The 23,264-nt window shown below is 37.8% G+C and overlaps 1 protein-coding gene across 9 annotated transcripts in view; it reads right to left on the bottom strand.

The window, feature by feature from the left end:
• The window catches only part of C14H18orf25 (chromosome 14 C18orf25 homolog), a 99,395-nt gene that overhangs the window by 51,208 nt on the left and 24,923 nt on the right, over positions 1 to 23,264 (bottom strand). For all 9 annotated transcript variants that reach the window (XR_004620477.1, XR_004620478.1, XM_034643212.1 and 6 more), the window contains one exon: positions 12,401 to 13,185. Coding sequence is in view for 7 of the 9 variants with exons in the window: in XM_034643212.1 (XP_034499103.1) it covers positions 12,401 to 13,115 (715 nt within the window). In the remaining 2 variants the exon portion in view is untranslated. The remainder of the gene's footprint in view (positions 1 to 12,400; positions 13,186 to 23,264) is intronic.

Here is a 23,264-nt window from a genome sequence, read left to right as displayed (position 1 = left end):
TTAGGTTGAAAGAAGTTTCTTTCCAGCATTAGTTAGCCCTTTACATACTACAAAAAGGTCCAAACAGAATACATTCCTTATCCTTCGTAAAGTTCTAGAAAAATTAAGGGAATTCAAGAGAAATTAGGTAAGACCACTAGGTACTTCTAAAATAACACCTATGTTAAAATGCACGCATGACCCAAAAGTCATTCCCACTCCTTAGTTGTAGTCCTTTTAAGTACAACAGTCCCCCTTTAACCGTAGTTTCACTTCCAAGGTCTCAGTTACATCGGTCAACAGAGGTCCGGAAGCAGATGATCCTCCTCCTGACAAATGGTCAGAAGGTCAACAGTAGCCTAACAACACGTCATAGCGCCCGTGTCGTTCACCTCACTTCCTCTCATCACAGACCCACTTTATTACCCCACATCATCACGAGGGCAAGTACAGTACAATAAGAGATTTTGAGACTACATTCACATAATTTTTATTACAATATATTATAACTGTTCAATTTTATTACTGTTGTTAATCTCTTACTGTGCCTAGTTTGTAAATTAAACTTTATCACAGGTATGTCTGTATAGGAAAAAACAGCATATGTAGAGTTCAGTACTATCCGTGGTTTCAGGCATCCACGTGGGTCTTGGAACATAATTCCCATAGATGAGGGGGTATAATCTTAGGGATACAGACTATGCCTCACTAAAGGAGAACTGAATAATCCACAACAGCAGTCATATAAAAATAAGTATTAAAACTACTCCAATACTTGATACTTCTTTAAATAAACATAATAAAAAACAAACTTTTTTGAAAGAGAAATTTTTTAACTGTAGAATCTGGACAAGGTGTAATCATTTTAAAGCACAACTCATATAAAAACTTACTGTTTTTCAAAACAATATTCCCTAAGACAGCAACACATTTTCAAGGCACTGTGAGAAACTGAAAATCAGCATGAAATTTGCATGTATGTTTCTGCTACAAAATTATTCTTAAGGTTAAACACTCCAAACCACAAAGTGTCAAATTTTACTTTAGAATAAATTTTAATATTTTGGAATATATTCTATGAATGAAATCAATATATTTTGGTGGTCCTTTTCCTTCTACCAAAACCTCTTTTCACCTCTTTACCCAAAATTATGCAGAAAGGCTTCCCAAAATTATTGTTTAAAACCTTCCCAAATATCCTAAATGTCATTCCTACCTACAATATCAATTTTTAAAACCTATGTTTAATAATTCTATTCCATTGAAATTTTTTCATTTTTCACTTAAAGGCAAAAATGTATCTGTAGACTTTTTGCTCAATTATCTAATAACAAAAACTAGAATATATCCAGTCAATACTAGGAAGAATTTGTGTTATTCTTAAAAGATGAATTCATATTTTCTATTTTAAAAATAAAAAACAGCAGTACATGCTTAATATATCAAATATCAAATCATGGAACAAAAAAGAAACCTGCTAAGTGCTTAAAGCAGTTTATACATACATAGAAAAGTAGCCATGTTAACATGCTGAAATTAAATTAACTTTTTGAATTTATTTTTTTAAGTAGGCTCCATGCCCAATGTGGGGTTTGAATTCATGACTCTGAGATCAAGAGTTGCACGCTCTACCAATACAGCCAGCTAGGCACCCCCCTAAATTAACATTGTTTTATGCCTAAACGTCCATGTCTACTAAAATCTGTGATCCCAGTAAGAAACTGAAGACAGAACAAACTTCCCTGAAAATATCTCAAATTCAAGTAAAGATTACAGATTAGTTAAAATCTAGTCAGTCATCCCAAACCAGTACGTTCTCCCTGTTGATATAAAACTTAATCTAAAAAAAGAAAAATACTAGCTGAAGTTGTTTACAAATGTTGCAGTATCATTTCAGAGAAAAATACATCAGTTATAATAAACTCCTATATAGTTTATGGTGAAAATTCATACTAACATTATGTAAGAGCTTAGCAGTATCATTTCAGAGAAAAATACATCAGTTATAATAAACTCCTACATAGTTTATGGTGAAAATTCATACTAACATTATGTAAGAGCTTAGCTGATGTTACGAAATTTATTGCAAGTTGCACTGGTGTACAAACCTTACCCCTATTTGTCAAATATCAAGTTCAGGAAATCTGACAGTCATTACACAATAAAGAAGAGACTTCTAGCCTTTTTCATCAATTCCTACCATACATTTTTCAAAGAGAATGGAGCACATTAACAAGCCTCCCCCAAAGTTAACTCCCAATTCTCATCCATCAGTTTCTAAAAGAAAAAAAAAAGGAAATCACACAAGTTTATTTTTCACATAATAAAAGCTAGAAAAGAAAAAAAAAATTGACTTGTTCCATTACAGTTAATGTAGAAGTCGCAAATATTTGGATAAAGAACAAAATAGAAAACGTACTGACAATTTTCTAAGTTACTGATAAATTATTAAAATAAAGGTCATCACTGTTATATAAACCATCTATCCTACCTCTTACAAAACAGAAAGTTAAGAGTCTTCCCAAAGTTGCAACTTCACTAAATATTAAAATAATTAACCTTTTTCATATTGAGAAGTTATTAAGTTATAAATTTGAAGGGAAAGACTAATAAATTTTTATTGTAAATAAGTCCAGTATAAAGCAAAATCTTAAACAACAGTGTTTTAGCGAAGTTACATATTCCTACTAAAAAATTTCACCCTAATTAAGCGGTTTCTTACAATAGTCTTACCAACCCAGAAAAGATAAAATACCAATATTTCCCAATCCCCGGCCACACATAAAAACAGCTATTATGTTGCAAGACTTTCAATCCTGTGATATTTTCTCCCCTTTGACATACTATATGGGCCCTTTTACATGCCAAAGGGCCGTTTATTTTCTGTCTGGGGATTAAAAACAAAATTAAATTGGTAGTACATTAGCTAATACACTTAGTCACTAGTAACTTAAAAACCCATTCAATACACACCCTTAATAGAGTGGCCATTTAATCTGTTTCCTCTAGAAGTACCGTGTACATGAGGGTACCAGACAATTTCACTGAATGATGTCTGCCAGGTTACTGCTCAGACACTGAGCTTTAAGTTAATGCTCAAGACAAAAATTCACCTATGTAGCAATGAAAAATTTTCATGCATATAATCGAACTCTGCTCTATTCTGCTTTCTCTACAATATCTTGCATAGGAGGCATAGTATACATTTCCTCAAAAGTTAATTCATTCTTCCTGCATACAAATGTTTTTGAAAGTTATAATTCATTAAAGACTGGCAACAAATGCGTTCATTAAATGACATATGGAAGAATGATAGAAAAATGTTCATGCAGTACATGCACCATTTATGATCTTCAGAGTGGGATTAATTACATGATTCCCTCCTTTGGAACGGAAGGAAGTCAAGTGTTTGTAGAGAATAAATGCTAAGAGATTCTCAAGGAATTAATCACTTACCTATTTGGATTCACTAACATTCCCTATCTTAAATCCTACTTATATTTTTGGCATGAAAAAAGCATAAAGATGAGGATCACTCCTATTATCATCTAAATATGGTTCTATGTTCCAACCATATATAACGAAACACAAGCTAAAATTTATCCAACTCTGTTTTGAATATCTAATTTTTTAAAAAGAAACTGTTTACTATTGTAATTTTTAAAACACCATCAAAAGAAACTTACAATAGGCAAAACTATATTCCTTCTTAATACAATCCAAAAACCAGATCATTAACACAATTGACTTTGTGACAGATTCAAAGGTTGTTCTGTAATATTCCCATTTTTGGCAAAGTTAACTGGAAAACTGTTATAAGTCTTTGGGAATTCTACTGTACTGTCAACATTTCGACACGTCACACAAGAACCAAAGGGCTGCGTGGTAGTTCTTGGAAATCAGGCATCTGCATGTAAGCACCTGACTGGGTGAGAGGGGAAATTCTTTGGCCAACTAGTTGCATTTTAAGTTCCCTGGGTTCCATAGCTGCTTGTTCTCTTCACCAGTGTCAAGGTGAGTTAGCTTTTCCATCCACATGTGAAACTTCTCCTCTGTCTGCCTCTGCATCTTGGAAAAACAGCTCATGGTCTCTTCCAGGACCCTGCCTATGCAGTTCCTATCATACACAGCACCCCTGTCAAGTAATCCTGGAATTTCCCTGGGCACTCCTTCAGATCCCCCAGCATGACCAAAGTCAGCTTTAAAGACATCGAGGCCATTTGATAAAACATCATTAATTCAGAAAACTTATTTTTTATTAAGACATGCTTATTTAGGAAAATGGCTTAAGCATTACTAAAAAGAGCCATATAAAGCATTGATAGGCAAGCACTTAAATTAACAAAAGCAAAGTAATTCCAAGAAAAATAACACACTACCATTTTTCACAGCTTCAATATTATTTGCCTGGCAACTTGTATTCTGTTACTATACAACTAATATTAATCTGTAAGAGCGGTTTTCAACCTTTGCTGAACATAAAAACCTACAGTGGTTGAACAAACATCAAAACCTAGGGTTCCTAGGCACTGAAGGTTTGATTTATTTTGTTTTAAGCTCCCCACGTTGATTTACTTGGTTGAGAACCATTGTATCCCTGAATATTTTCTTTGCTTTGACTTTAAAATTCTAAAAGCTGTTTTCACAGCTGACCCATAATAAATCAGTATACAATGAATTCTCAACTGATTCTTATCAAATGTTCTTTAATTAAGTTAAAAAATATTCCTTACAGGAAACTACATAAAGGAGATATACAATCCATGTATACACCTCTGGGTCAGCTTTTTACAAACCCTGGTCTATGGAAGTGCTAAAAGGTGTGCCTTTAAAAAGGGGGGGGGGTGCCTGGGTGGCACTGTCATTAAGCATCTGCCTTCGGCTCAGGGCATGATCCCAGCGTTCTGGGATCGAGCCCCACATCAGGCTCCACTAGGAGCCTTCTTCTTCCTCTCCCACTCCCCCTGCTTGTGTTCCCTCTCTCGCTGGCTGTCTCTGCCAAATAAATAAATAAAATCTTTAAAAAAAAAAAAAAGGTTTTGTGGTTAAGTTTAGGATATGCTACAAATCATATGCTCCCCCTCTCCAGAGCACATTAAGGGCTCTGACTTGTCCTACAGTAAAGAAACCTGTTTCCACATGGTCCAGCACTTTCCAACAAATGTGTGAACAGTGTACAGCTATTAATATCCAGTAGGAAGTCATCTCATAGGATTCCAGTTTAGGGTATGTTCCTCTATATAGACTGTTTTATCCCTGAACTAGGTAAGATTATCTTTGGTTTGGATTGGATCTCCATAAAACTAATCATGCTGACCTCTTTTCTTCAGGGAGCTATTATTAAAAATGTTACCTCGTCAGACCACTCTTGACTACAGCACTATCTAAAATAGCTTTTCCACCACATTCCTAGTCAATCTTTATCTCTTATATCCTGCTTATTATCCATAGTGTATATTCCTGATAGCATATGATAAATTTTAATCCGTCTCCTCAAAAAAAGATTAAGTTCTATGACAGCAGAGACTTTTCATTCACTGCTGCACTTACATGCTGCATAGTAGGTGCTCAAATATTTGCTGAATAAATGACTGATGGAAATCAATCAATCTAGGCCTTAACCCATCTACCTATACCAAGAAGTCTTATGAAGAACAGCCCTAAGATATGCTCTACTGTATTTATTCCAGGGTATTTCTGAAAATACAGTTTACTTTATCTCACAGTGGCTTTTTATGAAGATGCAAAAAAAAACACTTCCCAGGTCTCAGTATTAAGAATAGCAGTGTTTCTCCTAGATAATGAGAATCGTTGAATCCGTCACACCACCTCTTTTCAATGCCTAAACGGCTATGGAACAAATTTTTGGCTCAAGTCTACTTAGCAAATAAAAACCTCATGGAGTTTATTATTCTCTAAGTTCACATTATTCCTTTTCCCCTGACTACTCCATCTCTTTTCCTCATATTTAAAAAAAAACAAACTCTTGTTTATACAAAAATTTTCTCAATCAGAATATAACTTTCCCCAAAATTTGTGTTTGGTTTATGGAAACACTAAATGAAATTTAAAGAGTATTAAACTTTCTTTAAGCACTTAAGTGTATAGGACAGGAAATTAAGATACCTAGTACTTTGATCTGTTTTAGTTTCTGGTGCTGTTTATTTTTCAGCAGACACTGAAAAATGGCTGAATTCAGAAAACAGTGTAAGAATACTTATGCTAGGAATACTGAGGTAAGTTGCAGCCTCATAGAGATAACTACCAGCAATAAACACTGATAAACAAGACATTTTAAAATATTAAAATCAAGGACCAATTAACTATAAAGTTGTCAAGACCCACAGAACGTACAACACCAAGAGTGAACCCTAATGTAACTATGGACTCTGAGTGATAATGTCGTCAATGTAGGTTCATCACTATCTCTGGTGGGGGGTGCTGATAGTGGGGGAGTCTGCACATATGTAAGGGTAAGGAATATATGGGAAGTCACTGTACCTTCTACTCTATTTTGCTGTAAACCTAAAACTGCCCTAAAAAATAAAGTCTATTAAAAGAACCCAAAAAAAACAGGGACCATATTCTCACCTTAAACACACATATGTCCTTTTATTAATACTAAGATATATCCTACTTTGAGGAAAAAGACTTACTGAAAGCAAAGATTACACTTTTGCATATACAAAGTTAATATAGGCACTCAACTTTAGGAAGTTATGAAAAGCAGGCCAAAAATAATACCTTAGTGCTTTAACACAAGAGATTGCCAAAAGATACCCATCAGTAAGATTGCAAAGCTTCCAAATTTAAGATAACATTATCCAGACATTGTACCATAGAGAAAACCATATTTAAATAAGGCATGCTTTCAAAATAATCACTTAGGTGGAGTAAAAGAAAAAAATGCTTATGCTTGTTAATACAAAACTGTGCTGTGGTTTTTATAACTAATATGATTTTTAAAAACTAGATTCCACTGTTCATAACTTGATACCCATTAGCAGTAACAAACTGAGTCAGACTACCAGTTTCGCAATGATTTTTAGCTATGGGAGACTTAAACATCACTTGACTAAGTAGTAGCTCTCACCCCTGGCTGCTCATTGTAATCAGCTGGGGAGTTTTAAAAATGCATGATCTCACATGTAGGTAAAATCTAAAACAACCAAACTCATAAACATAGAGTAGGTTGTGGCTGAATGGGGATAGGTGAAGGTGATCAATACAAACTTCCAGTTATAAGATGAATAAGTTCTCGGGAGGTAATATACAGCATGGTGACTGCAGTTAACAATGTACTCTATATTTGAAAGTTGCTGAGAGCAGATCTTAAAAGTTCTCAACACACATAACTATGCGAAGTGCTAGAATTGTTAACTAAGCCTATTGTGGTAATCATTTTGCAATGTATACATACATATATCAAATCATCACATTGTACCCCTTCAACTTACATGATGTTATATGTCAACTGTATCTCAAAAAAGCTGGGAAAAAATGATGATGCCTTGGGTGACACCCAGAGATTCTGATTTAATTGGTCTGGAGTGGGGCCTGGGCATCATTAGTTTTAAATGCTCCCAAGTGATTCTAACCCATAGTCAGACTGAAAACTGCATGGATTTTACCTGCCTTGTTTACATTTACTAACCTGAAAATGGGCAGTTTTCACCTGATTACTATGTCTTAGTGTTTTGTTATCGATGTATTTGGTGAGTCTCCTAAATAGCTACCAAAATACAGTAAGATTACAAGATGCTTAAAATGGGAAGGTGGAGCTTTTAGCCACTTCATATTCAATCTAGGAAAAAAATTTATAGGACTGCTGATGTGGGCTTGGGGTCTTCTCCCATGAATTCCCACTGCTCAATACAAAAATTTTTCAAGTAATTCAATCCCCAACAGGCTAAGAACCCTCACAAATCAGTAAGAAAAACAAAGTGGCAGGAGGAAAATGTGCAAAGAATGTGAACAGAATGTTTACCAAAATAACAAATGGCCAAACATGATTTTTCAGCTTCACTAGTGATAAAAGAAATGCTAAGTAACACTAAGATACAATTCTTCCATCAAATCAGCAAGACTTTTTAAAAATATAAATATTCAATAGAAAGAATACATTGCAATGAATACACAAACTCCTGGATGCGATAAAATTAATATATTTTAAAAAGCAGTTTGACAGTATGTGTCAAGAGCCTTAAAGTATTCATAGCCTTTTCTCCTAATAGCAAAAACTAAAAACAGCCCAAAGGCCCAAGATTGGGGAATTTTTCTTATAGTTAGCTAAGTAATTCAAAATCCTTATTTTAGGGAGAATATTGTGTTTTGTTAAAATATTCAAAGCGCAACGTTAAGAGGGAAAGAAGACAGAAGTATACATAGGGTGATAAATTTTGTTACATATTATGAAAGGCAACATACTCAAATGTTAACAAAAGCAGGATTGTGAGTGATTTTAATTTTCTACTTCACATTTTTCTATTTTCAAAATTTTCTACAAAGCATTTACTACTTAAAAAATTATTTTTCATTTTCAAACAATAATTAATTGATGAAGCATAGTAAGTCTCTGCCTCAGAAACACTGTGAGGTAAGATAATAGCTTATCAGGATGCATTTCAGTGCATAAATGTGTATGGTGAGTAAGGGGTATTGGGATTCTGGCTTCAGTGGGGCTGAACCTGGCCACACGGACTGAGAATTAGGTGATCTTAGACAGCTGTCCTCAACAGCCTCCCTGACATTCTCCGAAATAGAGCTTTTCTAAATGCAAAATGAGATTTTCTAAATGCAAACCCACCAAGAAAACTGACCCTTACCTACAAAGGTGGATACTATTTTTGGAACCTCAATCTGAAGAGGCATTTATATGGTGGACTATTAAACCACACAAAGCAGGTCATTATAGCCAAGACAAGATGAAGCCACCCTAAGGTTTACTCTATGTTAAATATTTATCAAAAACAACAGTTATGGGTGCCTGGGTGGCTCAGTTGGTTAAGCCTCTGCTTTCAGCTTAGGTTACGATCCTGGGGTCCATACCAGGCTCCCTGCTCAGTGGGTAGTCTGCATCTCCCTTTCCTTCTGCCCCCCCGCCCCGCTCTCTCGCTATCTCAAATAAATACATAAAATCTTTAAAAAAAAAAAGTTACTGAAAAAACTTCTCCCTGTTGCCCATGTACACTGATGGACGTAACTGAGTCTGTTCAGAGGACTAATTTCTTGAACTAAATGAAGTCTGATGTCCATTAATCATATTCACTAAAATCAAAATTCTCTTCAAGAGCGGACTTTACAGAACTAGTTTCAACTTAAAGTGATTTTACAGAGGAGTGATGTCCCACCATAAAACTGCAAAGAGTGATTAAAAGTACAAAAAGGTCATCTATAATAAAAGAGATATTTGATTAAAAGCCTTAAATACTCAAGACCACTACAAAGTATTTTCACATTAATATTCACTACAAAATACTCTATTTTTGCTCACCTCTAAGTCCTCTAAATGCAAGAACTGCCAGAATTATCTCGATATGATATCTCCAAACAGATTCTTAAAACAGCAATATAGTCTCAAAAACCTCATGGAGACAATGATTTAGTGTGGATAATAAGTTGTCTGTCAGTTAACTGTTAACTAAAAAACACTCTTCATAAACATCTGTTTCCAGATATCGAACTCAATTAAGCATGGTCATGCACTATAGAATATAGAAGTCTTGGGGCGCCTGGGTGGCACAGCGGTTAAGCGTCTGCCTTCGGCTCAGGGCGTGATCCCAGAGTTATGGGATCGAGCCCCACATCAGGCTCCTCTGCTATGAGCCTGCTTCTTCCTCTCCCACTCCCCCTGCTTGTGTTCCCTCTCTCGCTGGCTGTCTCTATCTCTGTCAAATAAATAAAAATAAAAAAATAAAAAAATAAAATAAAAAAAAAAGAAATCTGGGAAAAAAAAAGAAGTCTCTATCATTTTCACTCTTTAAAAGAAAATGCATTAAAAAATAAAAATGAAAAAAAGAAAAAAGAAAAGAAAATGCATTAATTGTAAATTTGGCATAAGAGAACATCTAATTACTTCAATGTTTATGCTGCTGACAAAGCTTATAAATGAAGCATTTTCTGAATTACTAAATTAGTTGTACCTTGATGAAAAAGTATAGCAAGAATCTCGGTTTTTACTTTTCCTCTTGATTTCCATTCTGTATAAACAGCTTGATTCAAATGTCAACATCCAAGAGATTCTGTCAGGCACATCCAGTTTAAGTTCACCTGAATGTCCATGTTGCTGCACTCAAGTCAGTTCATAACTTATCCAATCTTTACAATTTATACAACTTTTCAACAATTGCCCTTGCTATTAGGTTGAGTGTATCCCCTTCCCTGAAGTCATAATGTGACTCAGGAAACTGACATATACATAACGATTACATTAAAAATGCACGATGTCACAATTTTTTAGGGGTAGCAATATGGACAGTTGAAATGAACTTCCTAATATTTAAACTTAGGCTGTTCCATCTTTGCTGCTTTGCACACCCACTTACATGAACAGCACCTCCTGAAACTGTGAAGCGTGTGCACAGTCTAGGCAGTCATATATGGTGGCCTGGCACCTTACCTACCATTTGATTCTCCAGGATTACTTTAGAAACTCTACAAACTTTCAAAAGCCACAATCTTACTAAGTGCTGTGAACAAGAGAAATTAAATCACAGATTCAGATTAATTTACTTTGGTGTTTTGATTTGTATACAATTCAGAATAGACAAGAAACAGACCACCAGTGTTTTAGAAGTTTTAAACACTGGTGAAAGTAGTCAATTAGCAAGGAGGTTTGGATAATATAAACAAAGCACACCTAACTATGTAAGCCAAACAGGAGAGTGCCCACAAACACGCTTCTCATGCCACCTCTATAACTGGGTCTATTTTGTTCACCCACCTTCCTTTCCCTTTCCATAAGGAGACAAAATATTGGGGTGGTTATATAAAAATCTGTTTAGTGAGTGAAATAAAGCACTGTGTCATTATGATCTTAATTAACAGATCAGAACACAGGACATAAGGAACGAACAAACAATTTTACAGGTGTTAACCAAGGTTTTTTAAAAATATTACTAAATGCAAAACTGAAATATACCTAGAACCTGCCTGAGAACAACCCCAAAGTCTGCTTCTCTCATGCATTCAACTGATGAACTTCAAATAAACCCCCTCCCCAGCAATTTTAACACAAGGAACTACCAAATGAATTCAACAGATATTAAAACAGTAAGCATTTCTAACTGTTAAAAAGTCATATTTATTTAATATATGGATGAGACTTTTATTATTATAAGATGAACACCTATAGGATTGTTCTTGTTACTGAGTTTATGTAAGTTTGGTTGGCTACAGGTTTAATTAACCAATATGATTTTTCTTGAAATATTCTTTGTATATCAGCAATATGCTGTCTTCACGTGTAGAAACAAACTTTTCAGAAAACTAGGAGGAAAGAACAGCCACCCATAAAATTTTATAAACCAAAACCTCCACCTCTTTAATGTAGCAATAAACAATCCTGTCATATCTATTAAATGCCATGTAGTTTATAAAATGTTCCTAATCATAAGAGTGTCTTCAATAATGAGAATTTACCAATTAAGAACCGTTCAGACCTCATGTTTCTTCCACCTTGAAATCTCAAGACTGCCTTTGTAGTACACAGTACCAGTCATGATAATACGGAGAAAGCAGATATGTCAAACATGTAATAAATTACACACCCTTACACCAATGAGAGCTAGAATAAACAGATTTCTATCAAACTTCTTAAAGCTTGGGGGAGTAAAGGGAAAATACTGCAAAAAAGCATTCTTTCCAATGCAAGTGACAACTTAGAAAAATGCACAAGGATAACTACCTTATCATGCACTGAACGGGGAGGAAACTCATAAAACTACTGTTTTAGGAGGTACAGTTACTAGAAAACTTTAACGGAAGATAGAACATGTCATTTCAGACACCATAAGCTCGAGTACAGTGGCTATATAATAAAGCAAAGTGCCTATTCCTGAGGAGAATTTACTTAGTAATAATGCTGAACAGTGAGTATTAAATCTAAGCAGTGCTAAAAAGGCAATGATGGGAGTTCAGGTAATGTGTTACACAGAGAGAGACTTGTGAGAAATTCCATTACTTAAAAATAATTTTGTCCCTATCATTAACCATTTAAATTTTTTTTTTCCTGCTGACATGCTAAAGTGCTCTCTTTGGAAGTTTTTAAAATTGGCCATGTCTTGTTAACACACTGCAGTCTTCAAATTTACACAGAGCTGCAGGTCTCCTGGATTTTTTCAAGTGTCACTCATCTAACTGAGCCTGACAGCTTAGAAATGCCATCGGTTGCTCTACAGTCAGTTTAAAAAACATCCTCTACCTGGTATCTCTGCAGTGATTGTCTTGCTGCTCCCTGAAACCTCTTCATCATCATCTGATGAGCTCGTGCTTGAGTCACAAGTCAGGTCACTATCACTGGTACTACTGTCCTGCAATAGGTTATACTTCTTCCTCGCAGCAGCCTCCCTTTTCTGTCTCAGTAGCCTGATTCTCTCCTTGTGCTTTTGGCTCCGATGACCTTTAACCTTGGCGACTCGGCCATTCTGTTTATCACTGGATTGCCGGTTTTTCTTGGCAGCCATAGTAGATGTTTCACTTTCAGATCGGGAACGCCGAGACTTGCGCCCGACTGTGGCACCAGACACTCCAGAAGGGTCTCCTTCCACGGCTGTTTCTGCCTGGGAGGGTTCATTCTCTTCTGCAGAGGACAACGTATCTGAATCAGCCAGGTGACCACTAGAGGAAGGGGAAAGCATGCAGTGATTAGAGGAGTCGCTCTCATAAACTCGGCCAGTGGTCGGCTTGTCACTCTCTGTGGATGCTAACTGAGACTCAGAAGAGTCCCTTCTCAGTTCCATCAATAGGCAGGGCATTGAAGAAAGAACTGTAGAATCCACTACCCCATCTTTCTGAACTTGAGATTCCAGTTCTACAGATCCATCTTCCTCCTTAGCTGTCTCTTGTTCAGATGTTTTTGCTGGGACTTCAGACTCAATGAGTTCTTCGACTTTTCCCACTGCCTCCTCCATCTTCATTTCAGACTTTCAAGTTAAATCATGGAGCAGAGTCTAGGAAACTAGGTCAAAGATGCAACAGGAAAGCAACCTGTACAAAAACACACAAAATCAATAAACAGAAATGGTAGATTATTTTAATCAACACAACATGCCTACCTTTCTAAATGAGTAGCAAAAGTTACTATCACACAGGCCTTTAAAATATATCTGTCCTATGCTTAACAGTCAAATTCAAAGGACTTAGTACTATCAAAATACCAGCATACACAACTATTAGAAATGGCAAAATAGTAATCCTCAATTATTGAACTTGCAAGCCCAGCAAGGAACCAAACAAGGATTTTCAATTTTAAAACTTAAATTGTTCAAGAAAGGGATCCTCAAAACTCTGACAGAGTTAAATGTGTATGTTCTGACTTTAACATAAATGAAAAAGAATGCTTCAAAAAGCCTAGTCTCAGAAAGTTAACTAGAATGATCACTTTTATACTCAAATCCTCAAAGAGAGGAAGTTACAGTGGAGTAACATCAAATGAACATACTTATATTTAAAAAAAACAAAACAACAACTTCCAATTACATGCATTTGGCAAATGAGCACCCGAAGTAATTGTATGCACCAAACCTATCCGCTATTCGTCTCAGGAGGAGATGCTCTACAGGGGTATCAAGAGGCCAGGCCTGACTCTGCTGTTTCCTCACAGTCCTTCCTAGTTTCCACATACCTCTGATCAGGCTGAATGTGAGCCTAGTTTTCAACAAGTTTTGTTTCATAAACAGCCACTAAATACTTCGTGAACTCAGAAAACCTAGTACACTCCAGTCTATGAATGACTTAAGGAGTTTAAGAGAAAACACCCTACATACATTTTCCACCTTATATGCTAACTTTTTTAAAGATTTTATTTGAGAGAGAGCATGAATGGGAAGAGGGGTAGAGGAGGAGGGAGAGGGAAAGGGAGAGAATCTCAAGCAGACTGCTCGCTGAGCTCAGGGCTGGATCCCAAGACCCTGAGATCATGACCTGAGCAGAAACCAAGAGTTGGATGCTCAACTGACCAAGCCACCCAGATGCCCCTATATGCTAACTTTAGAACCTAACACCCTTCCCCTACTCAGTGTGCTACAACTCTGCTTAATCATGGAGAAACAGGACATAATCTTTAACCACAAGAGTTGTGACTTATACAGAGCAAACTTCATTAACTGGTGGTTTGGCTTTAAAAGGATGGTGATAAGAATGTGCAAAGCAAGTAAATACCTCACTCTGTACACGTATGTTATAGAAGGCAGTTAGCATGATGTCCCACTGGTAACAGACACAAACACTGAGCTAGATGGTGTGCTAATCAGGTGCCACAGACATCTTCATCACTTCACTCTAACAATTCTATTACTTGTCAGTGTAATACATGGTAGGCGGCAACTAGAAGATACTCAGAAAATCCTTTTATTGATCTAACATGCCAAGCCTACTTTTTGCTTACTATGAACATGAATACTCTATATTCCTATTTTTTGTTTTTCATGGCCTTGATCTCAGCTGCTGATCAAACAGACGTTCTGATGAAGGCTCCTCAACACATTCATGAAAACCAGACATTCGCGGCCACTGGAAACATTCACTAATGTAAAACAATCCCATATGTAGCTTATTTCAAAAGCGTATTTACATCATTATTAATTTTTTACTTAAATGAAAATAAGCATAAATGTTATTCCTAACACCACTCCAAAAGGAATGTAACACCTCTGAAAGCCAACAGAGGGAGTAAAAGTTAAAACAGCAAACGGCCAGTGAAGCATGCTGGCAATACAAACAGGAAATAAAATATTCAGATATGAAATACTCCAAATATGAAGAATAAACCAAGATTTTCTAACTAAATAAAAACGAGAGCTGATTCTTCTGTAGAGAATGATGTTATATATTCCAGAATAAAAATGTTTCTTACAGCTGAAATACTTAAGAAATATATTCAAATAAAATTAATGTCAGCCATAAAGCACAAGAATCAAAAGTCTCGAATTAATTTTTGAAAGCAGGAGGCACTGGACCCTTTTGAAGTACGCAATACAACATCAGGTGGAAAAGTAAATATGTTAATATGACCATAAAACTCCTGTTTGTTCAGTAAATAAATTGTGTGGGTAGGACAAATAAATCTAGACTGCTTTTCTTTGTAAGAAAACATGACATTATCATTGTCTTTCAGTATGACAACTCAATTAACTTTCATTTCAAGATCCTTATATTAAGAGTTTACTGAGATCTACAATGACCTCCGCTGCCTAAAAAAAGCAGTTTTAATCACAAACACCAGCATCAACCATAAGCAGGACACCAGTTACCTAATAGTGATATGTCCATACAACGTGGTCATAAAGGATGAAAAGGTTAATACACTAATATGGAGCAAATTTCAACACATAATGTTAAATGAATAAAAAAGATACATTATACCATTTGTGTAAATAAAGAACAAAATTATACATATAAGTGAGTTCCTCTGTAATGTACAGAATCTCTGGGAGGATACTTAAGAAAATAGTTAACGCCAGCTACTTTGGCAAGGAAAGAAAGCAAATGAGAGAACAGGAATCAAAAGATCTTTTTACTGTACGTAGTTTTTACCTCTTGATTCTACTGCCATGTACAAGTATTACCTATTCAAAACCCCAAACATAAAAGTCTACTGAAAAGTCTTCTGAAAAAAGGGGAGTTGTACGCTTCTGCTCATGACACCAACTACTCTTCAGGTCAAATTTAGTCAGTTAAGTCTATTACAGTCTCCCTTCTGTAGTATAGAATTTTGTCGTAATTCATAAAACACACACACATATACACACAAAGTCACAGGAAGTGAAAATACAAGCTCTGACAAAATTCCCTGCAGTGGAATAAAAATAAAGTACCCTAAACACACGGGGGAAGGATGTCATGTATGCAGAGTAATCTTCCCCCAAAACCAGAGTATTTACTGCATATATTATTTTAGTCTGGGGAAAAAACATGGATTTTCCTGGTAGAGGTAATCAGAAGTAGCTGGCAGTAGAAAAAGATACAACTATCAAATGATAGTTGCATCTTATAAATGGAATAAAAGGCTCTCAACCACGTGGTTTAACAGTAAATTCACAATGTAGTAGTAAATATATAACATATAGCATTTATTTTCGTAGAACAGCATTTTCCACCATGCTGTTCTTCCCTCCAGTCTAAAGGTGGTCCCCTTCTACATGGATATTACAGTTAATCCCCCCTTCATTTCCCTAGAGCCTAATGATTATTCTTTGGCATTCATCAACTTTTCACACTTAAACAGATCATCCATCCGTTTACTCATTCATTTGAAAAAATTCTCCCTTCTACTTAGCACCGCAACCTCACATCTCCTCCAGAAATCACTCTCTTCTTTCACAATCTCATTGAGAGAGCTGTCTAAATTCCATGCCTCTATTCCTGACCTCTCATACTCCTCCAACCCAATCCCATCTGACATCTGCTTTTACTAAACCTGTAGAACAGTTCTTACTAGGGTCATTAATGACCCCGGTATATCTAAAGCCAACCAACAGTTTGGCTCTTATCTTCATGTCTGAGCAGCATTCTATGTTTAACCACTCCCCTTTCCTCTTTAAGCTAATGTTTTTCTTTGGCTTCCAGGTTTCCCTTCTTCTGGTTGCTCCTTCTCAGCCTACTTTATATAGACTTAACTTCCTCTACCAAACCTCGGGCATTATTAGTCCTAGGACTAGGTCCTTTTCACGCCCATCAAAGTAACCCTCGTCTACATGCAGTTTCCAATACCATCCCTATACTAGTAATTCTGTCTTTCCATCTCAGCTCTTCTCCAAGCTCTATACCAGTCTACCCAAACAGCCATTTGACATCTGCATTTAGATTTCACAAAGGCACCACAATCTCTTCATGTCCACAACCAAATTACTCATCTCTGAATTACTCTGCTCCACTCTGCTCCTTCTCTAGCCTTCCCTAGCTCAGTAAAAACAGCACCACTATGAGGCACCCGGTGGCACAGTCGGTTGAGCATCTGACTCTTGGTTTCAGCTCAAGTTCTGATCTCAGGGTCATGAGACTGAGCCCCACATCGGGCTGCGTGCTGACTGCAGAATGTGCTTAAGAGTCTCTTGCCCTCTCCCTCTGTTCCTCCGACACTGCATGCAAGCTCGTGCGCATGCTGTCTCTCTCTCTATATTTTTTAAATAAATAAATAAATCTTAAAAAAAATAACACCACTCTTACTTCAGTTGCTCATGTCAGAAACGTGAGGGTTATCCTTGACAATGCCTTCTCCTTTACTCAATGCATCCCATCATTCACTCATTCCTATCAATCTTACCTCATATTTCTAGCCTACCACTCTCCATCTCCACTGTCAACCACTCTAAACACAACCTCCATACTTTATTTTTCAATGGAACAACCAACAATCATCATCTCCTCTCTATATTCGGTGTTGCTCCTGCCCACCCACCTGTGCTCTACACAGCAGGCAGAACAATATTTTACAAGGCAAATATAACATGTCTCTAGAAAGGGTTTTTTTAGATTCCACATAAACAAAGTATTTTATAAACGTTTTACAAGAGTAGGGGGATGACCAAGAGGAGAGTAGTTCGAGGCAACCTGAGTCTTATCTGAGTTTCTCTCTCCTCTTTAAAAAAGATTATATGCAATAATTTTAAAAATCAGGCTGTCAGGGGTGCCTGGGTAGCTCAGTCAGTTAAGAACTGTTGTCTTCGGAGCGCCTGGGTGGCACAGCGGTTAAGCGTCTGCCTTCGGCTCAGGGCGTGATCCCGGCGTTATGGGATCGAGCCCCACATCAGGCTCCTCTGCTATGAGCCTGCTTCTTCCTCTCCCACTCCCCCTGTTTGTGTTCCCTCTCTCACTGGTTGTCTCTCTCTCTGTCAAATAAATAAATAAAATCTTAAAAAAAAAAAAAAAAGAACTGTTGTCTTCATTTGGGCTCAGGTCATGATCTCATGGGTGGTAAGATCAAGCCCTGAGCTCAGTGGGAGTCTGCTTGAAGGGTCTGGCCCTCTGCCCTTCCCCCACTCACTCTCTCCAGCGTTTGCACTCTTTCGTGCTCTCTAAAATAAATCAATCTTTTTTAAAAAAATAAAAACAAAGGGGTGCCTGGGTGGCTTAGTCAGTTAAGCATCTGCCTTCAGCTCAGGTCATGATCCCAGGGTCCTCGGATTGAGCCTCACATCAGGCTCCCTGCTCGACAGGGAGTCTGCTTCTCCCTCTCCCCCTGACCCCTCTACCGCCCCACTCGTGTGTGTGTGTGTGTGTGTGTGTGTGTGTGTGTGTGTGTGTGTGTTCTCTCTCAAATAAATAAAGTCTTTTAAAAAATAAATAAAAATAAATTAAAAACAGGTTGTCCAGGGGCGCCTGGGTGGCACAGCGGTTAAACGTCTGCCTTCGGCTCAGGGCATGATCCCGGCGTTATGGGATCGAGCCCCACATCAGGCTCTTCCACTATGAGCCTGCTTCTTCCTCTCCCACTCCCCCTGCTTGTGTTCCCTCTCTCGCTGGCTGTCTCTATCTCTGTTGAATAAATAAATAAAATCTTTAAAAAAAAAAAAAAACCAGGTTGTCGGTTCTGGACAATCAAAATGCAGCATTTGTGTTATGAGTCCTGTGTTCATTAAGAAACTAAGATGACAAAAGATGAGGACAGGTAGGAGAGCTAAACCATGGAAAGGAAGCAATATACCGCCTCTCTGAGACAGAGAAGTAGAAAGCACTAACTGAAAAGAAGTGGAAAGTACAAAGTATAAGGCTAAATGAGGCTACTGTGAAAATCTGGAGGGAGTTTCTCTCATATCAGACCTCATTCTTAGTCAGCAAAGTTTTGCTGTATTAAGTTTAATACAAGGTGAAAAGAGCAGGTTTGGAGTTTTGTGAAAATGGAAAAGGATTGTAACACTTGCTACAGAAAATGTGAGAATAAAACTGCTAAGCACAATAATTTACATAGACTCAAAAAGAATAATTTGCAATACTACTCAATTTCCACACTAGGTAGGAACCATTAACACAAACTTAAGGGGAGAAGGCAGTGTGTGATTGCTCTTCCCTGCTCAAAACCTCTGCCCACATCTCCAGTTTCATCTTGGGCCACTCACACCCTAACTCCTTCCAGATACAAAGAATGTATCGTGAACAGCTTTTTCAGATCTCTGGCCTTTCACATTCATTTTGTGCCTGCCCCCCTCTTGCTGTCTACTCTGCACAGGTATCAGAATAAGTATCATTTGCTTGGGGTAGCCTTTGGCACCTTACTAATAGGATCCCTGTTAGGTACAGATTATACACCTATTTTCTTTCACAGCACTTTGCATAATTACAGTTAATTGTGTTATTGTTTAATGTCCATCTACCATACACAGGGACTTATAAGGATTTAAAGAAATAAAAAATTATATAAATGAAAAACCACATAATCCCCCAGCTTATTTATCTCTATGATTAATAGGCAAAACAGACCTTAAGACAGAAATTGTCAAGACAAAAGGTATCAATCTAATTTTCATGCCCCAATGATAAACATAAAAGGAATCTATGTAAGTTTCCTCTGACTACAAATTTTTCAAGAAAGTAGAAAGCAAGGTCATCATTAAGAGTGAGGATGAATGAGGTGGTGTTGAGGCTGATCAGAAGACCGGGTGTGAAAAAGTATTGTGAAAGTGAAGACACTAGAGAAGGACAATATATGATTTTCAGACAATAATAAGGGCCCACTTTAAGGGTTGTAGCATGAACTTCAAGTGAGACTGGCACACACAGGTATGTTCTTCTCCTCTGAAATTCAGCTGTGTAAGTCTAAGCACAGAGGAGGAAGAAGTTGGGTTTAACCAGAATTCTAGTTTTACCAAGCAACTAGATCAGTGCAAGAAAGAAACAAAAGTGTATACAAGGAAATGACTGTAACGATCCCATCCAGAAGGTACAGGGCAAGTGAAAATGTCTAATGGAATGGACATCTCAGTGGAGTGAACTGGGATGAGTGAACTGCAAAGAGAAGGTGGTAGTCCAAGAGCACTGTGAATGAAACAGATTACAGAAAGGTTGCATTTATTGGTAACTGATGAGATCTAAAATAGTGCCACTCAAAGTGGTGTTCTTAAAGGACCGTCTGAAGTGAGAGAAGTACAGAAATTAAGAAAATTGATTAGAGATTTACAGCAATTTGGTATTGTCATGACAACCAAACAGCATTTCAACTTCCTAGTAATTAATTGTATTTTTTAAAAGATTTTATTTATTTATTCATGAGAGACAGAGAGAGAGAGAGAGAGGCAGAGACAGAGGGTGAAGCAGGGGGTGCCAGATGTGGGACTCGATCCCAGGACCCTGGGACTATGAGCCGAAGGCACTTAACCAACCGAGCCACCCACACACTCTAATTAATTGTATTTTAACAAACAAAAAATCCACCAATGATGTATTGGAAATGAAAATATACTAGTCCTGGGGAACCTGGGTGACTCAGCTGGTTAAGTGTCTGCCTTCAGCTCAGGTCATGATCTCAGGGTCCTGAGATCAAGCCCTATGTCAGGCTCCCTGCTCAGGGGAGAATCTGCTTCTCCCTCTCCCCCCAACTCATGTGCACATGCAAGTTCTCTCTTTCTCACTAATAAATAAATAAAAATCTTTTAAATGTGTATACACACACACACACACACACACACACACACACACACTAGTCCTTCACAACAGATAGTTCGAGAAACACTGGTTAGTGTATGACTGTGGGAATAACTGGCTGAGGTAGAGAACAAAATCATTATGAGAGAGTTCACAGAACCAGATGGGAAGTGTAAGAAGGATCATCTGTGTATACTGAAATCACGAACAATTAAGAGTAATAATGGACAAAATGACACTAAGCAAGGAACAAAAATCACCACAATCAGTGGTCAAAAGAGGACAGCAATATGGGGGTTAATGGAAGACGAAAATTATCTGAAAAGTGGCAACGAGGAACAAAGAAATTCAGGCCAGAGGATAAGGACTGCAAGAGAAAAAAAAAAGCACAGTTACCCCTCGCAAGGTGAAGCTGTGCCCTCAGTGGAAAGTCACAGTGCTACTAGGGCAAGAAGGTGAAGGGGAAGTTCAGACAGGAAGTTAAGAATATTGGTGATTTTGCTGATGATGAACCAAAGTAGAAAAGAGGTGGAGAAGGAGGGCAGGGAAAAGAACAGGGGATGTACGGTGCTTTCTGAAGATTAGAGTGCAGAAAATAAGGGGTGACTTTGGAGTCTGGAGCTTCCTGTGGTTATATTCGTGAGACAGAAACTTATGTAAAGCACTCAGATATTTTTTCATTCTATATATTTAAAAAATTTAGTGTTGGTCATGACTCAGTCAATTGATTTCACAACCCAATAGGTGGTGACCTAAAAGCTTGAAAAACACTGTCTAGAGAAACACATGTGTCATAGCAGCACTGTTTCTGTGATAGACAAAACAAAAACAAAACATCTACTAACAAACAGTGGCATGGAAAAATAAGATGTGGTACATTCCTACAATAAAGGAACATATAGCAGTGGAACAGACAACTATATCAACATGGATAAAACAATAAAAACAGCGGTAAGCAAAAACAAAACAAAAAGCAAATTGCAAAAAAAAAAACAAACAAACAAACAAGATCCACCCCCATATCATTCAATGTATATAATGTTCAAACCAAGACAAAATGAAATGACGTAATATATATGGATACTTAGTTGTGCTGTAAAACTACTTTAAAAAGCTCAGGAAAGGTTACCAAAATGTCAGGATAGTGGTTACCTCAGCGTGAAGAACAGGTGATAGATTATGAGAGTATGTAGGCTTTCATAAGTATCGGTAAGGCTATGAGCCTTGCTCTGGCTATGAGCAACGGAAAGGGTTAGCAAATATTCCCAAGATGTACTTATAAAGCAAGACAAAATTAATCAAAACAACCACTTCAGGGGTGCCAGTTGGTTGGATGCCTGACTCTTGATTTCAGCTCAGGTCATGACCTCAGGGTCCCTGCATCTGGGACCCCCCCAAGCCCCCTTCCAGTCGGGCTCCCCACTGGGCACAGTCGGCTTGAGATTCTCTCTCCTCCCTCCCACTTGTGTGCACATACTCTCTCTCTTTCAAATAAATAAATAAACCTTGGGGGAAAAAAAGCCACCACTTCAAAGCTCTGGAAATCTATCAAACGCATACACAAAGAGAAGTACTGATGCTTAAAAACCTGCAGGACTGGGCAACCTGGGTGGCTCAGTCAGTTAAGTGTCTGCCTTCACCTCAGGTCATAATCTCAGGGTCCTGGGATGGAGCCCCCGTCAAGCTCCCTGCTCTCTGCTTCTCCTTCCCTCTCTGCCCCTCCCCCTGCTTATGCACACTACTTACGCTTTCTCAAACAAATAAATAAAATCTTAGACAAACAAAAACAAAAAAAACCACTGCAGGTTTGGGGCCCCTGAGAGGCATAGTCAGTTAAGCGGCAGTTTCTTGGTTTTGGCTCAGGTCATGATTCAGAGTCCTGGGATTGAGCATGTTAGGCTCCCAATTCATAGGGGAGCCCGGTTCAGGACTCTCTCCCCCTCTACCCCTCCCCCTGCTTGCGAGCTCACGCTCTCTCAAATAAATAATTAAATCCTAAAAAATAAAAACCTGCAGGACTTTTATTAAGAACAATGGCGTCCTACCTGGGGCCACTCCCATTTCCCCCCCACCTCCCGGTTCAATAGGTTCTGCCTAATTAGGGGGGACAGGCCTGCAAGATCTGTGTTTGCATTTACAAAGGGGCCTCACTCAATCTGGTACAGTTGGCCACACCTACACCCAGGGGCATTACAGGTGCAAGTGACAATCTCAGCAGCAGGCAGGCAGGGAAATCAAGGGTTCCACTAGCCTGAGGATGTGATCATGAATGGGTCAAACATATTCTTGGCTGAAGCTACAGGATCAGGCAGAGGAGATGCCAAAAATCTTTACTGGTGGGAGGTATTTAAGCACAATTTCTGGCCAAGTATTGGCTGACCAGTAAACTATGCTGGAAAGGACAAGAGCAAAGAATAGGAAGCCAGGTTTAAAAGTTAAAATAGAGGGGCGCCTAGGTGGTGCAGTCGTTAAGCGCAGGGCGTGATCCC

Source organism: Ailuropoda melanoleuca, chromosome 14 (genome assembly GCF_002007445.2).
Source record: "Ailuropoda melanoleuca isolate Jingjing chromosome 14, ASM200744v2, whole genome shotgun sequence".
In the NCBI taxonomy this organism is placed as follows: domain Eukaryota; kingdom Metazoa; phylum Chordata; class Mammalia; order Carnivora; family Ursidae; genus Ailuropoda; species Ailuropoda melanoleuca.
This window is presented reverse-complemented; position numbering and strand designations above follow the sequence as displayed.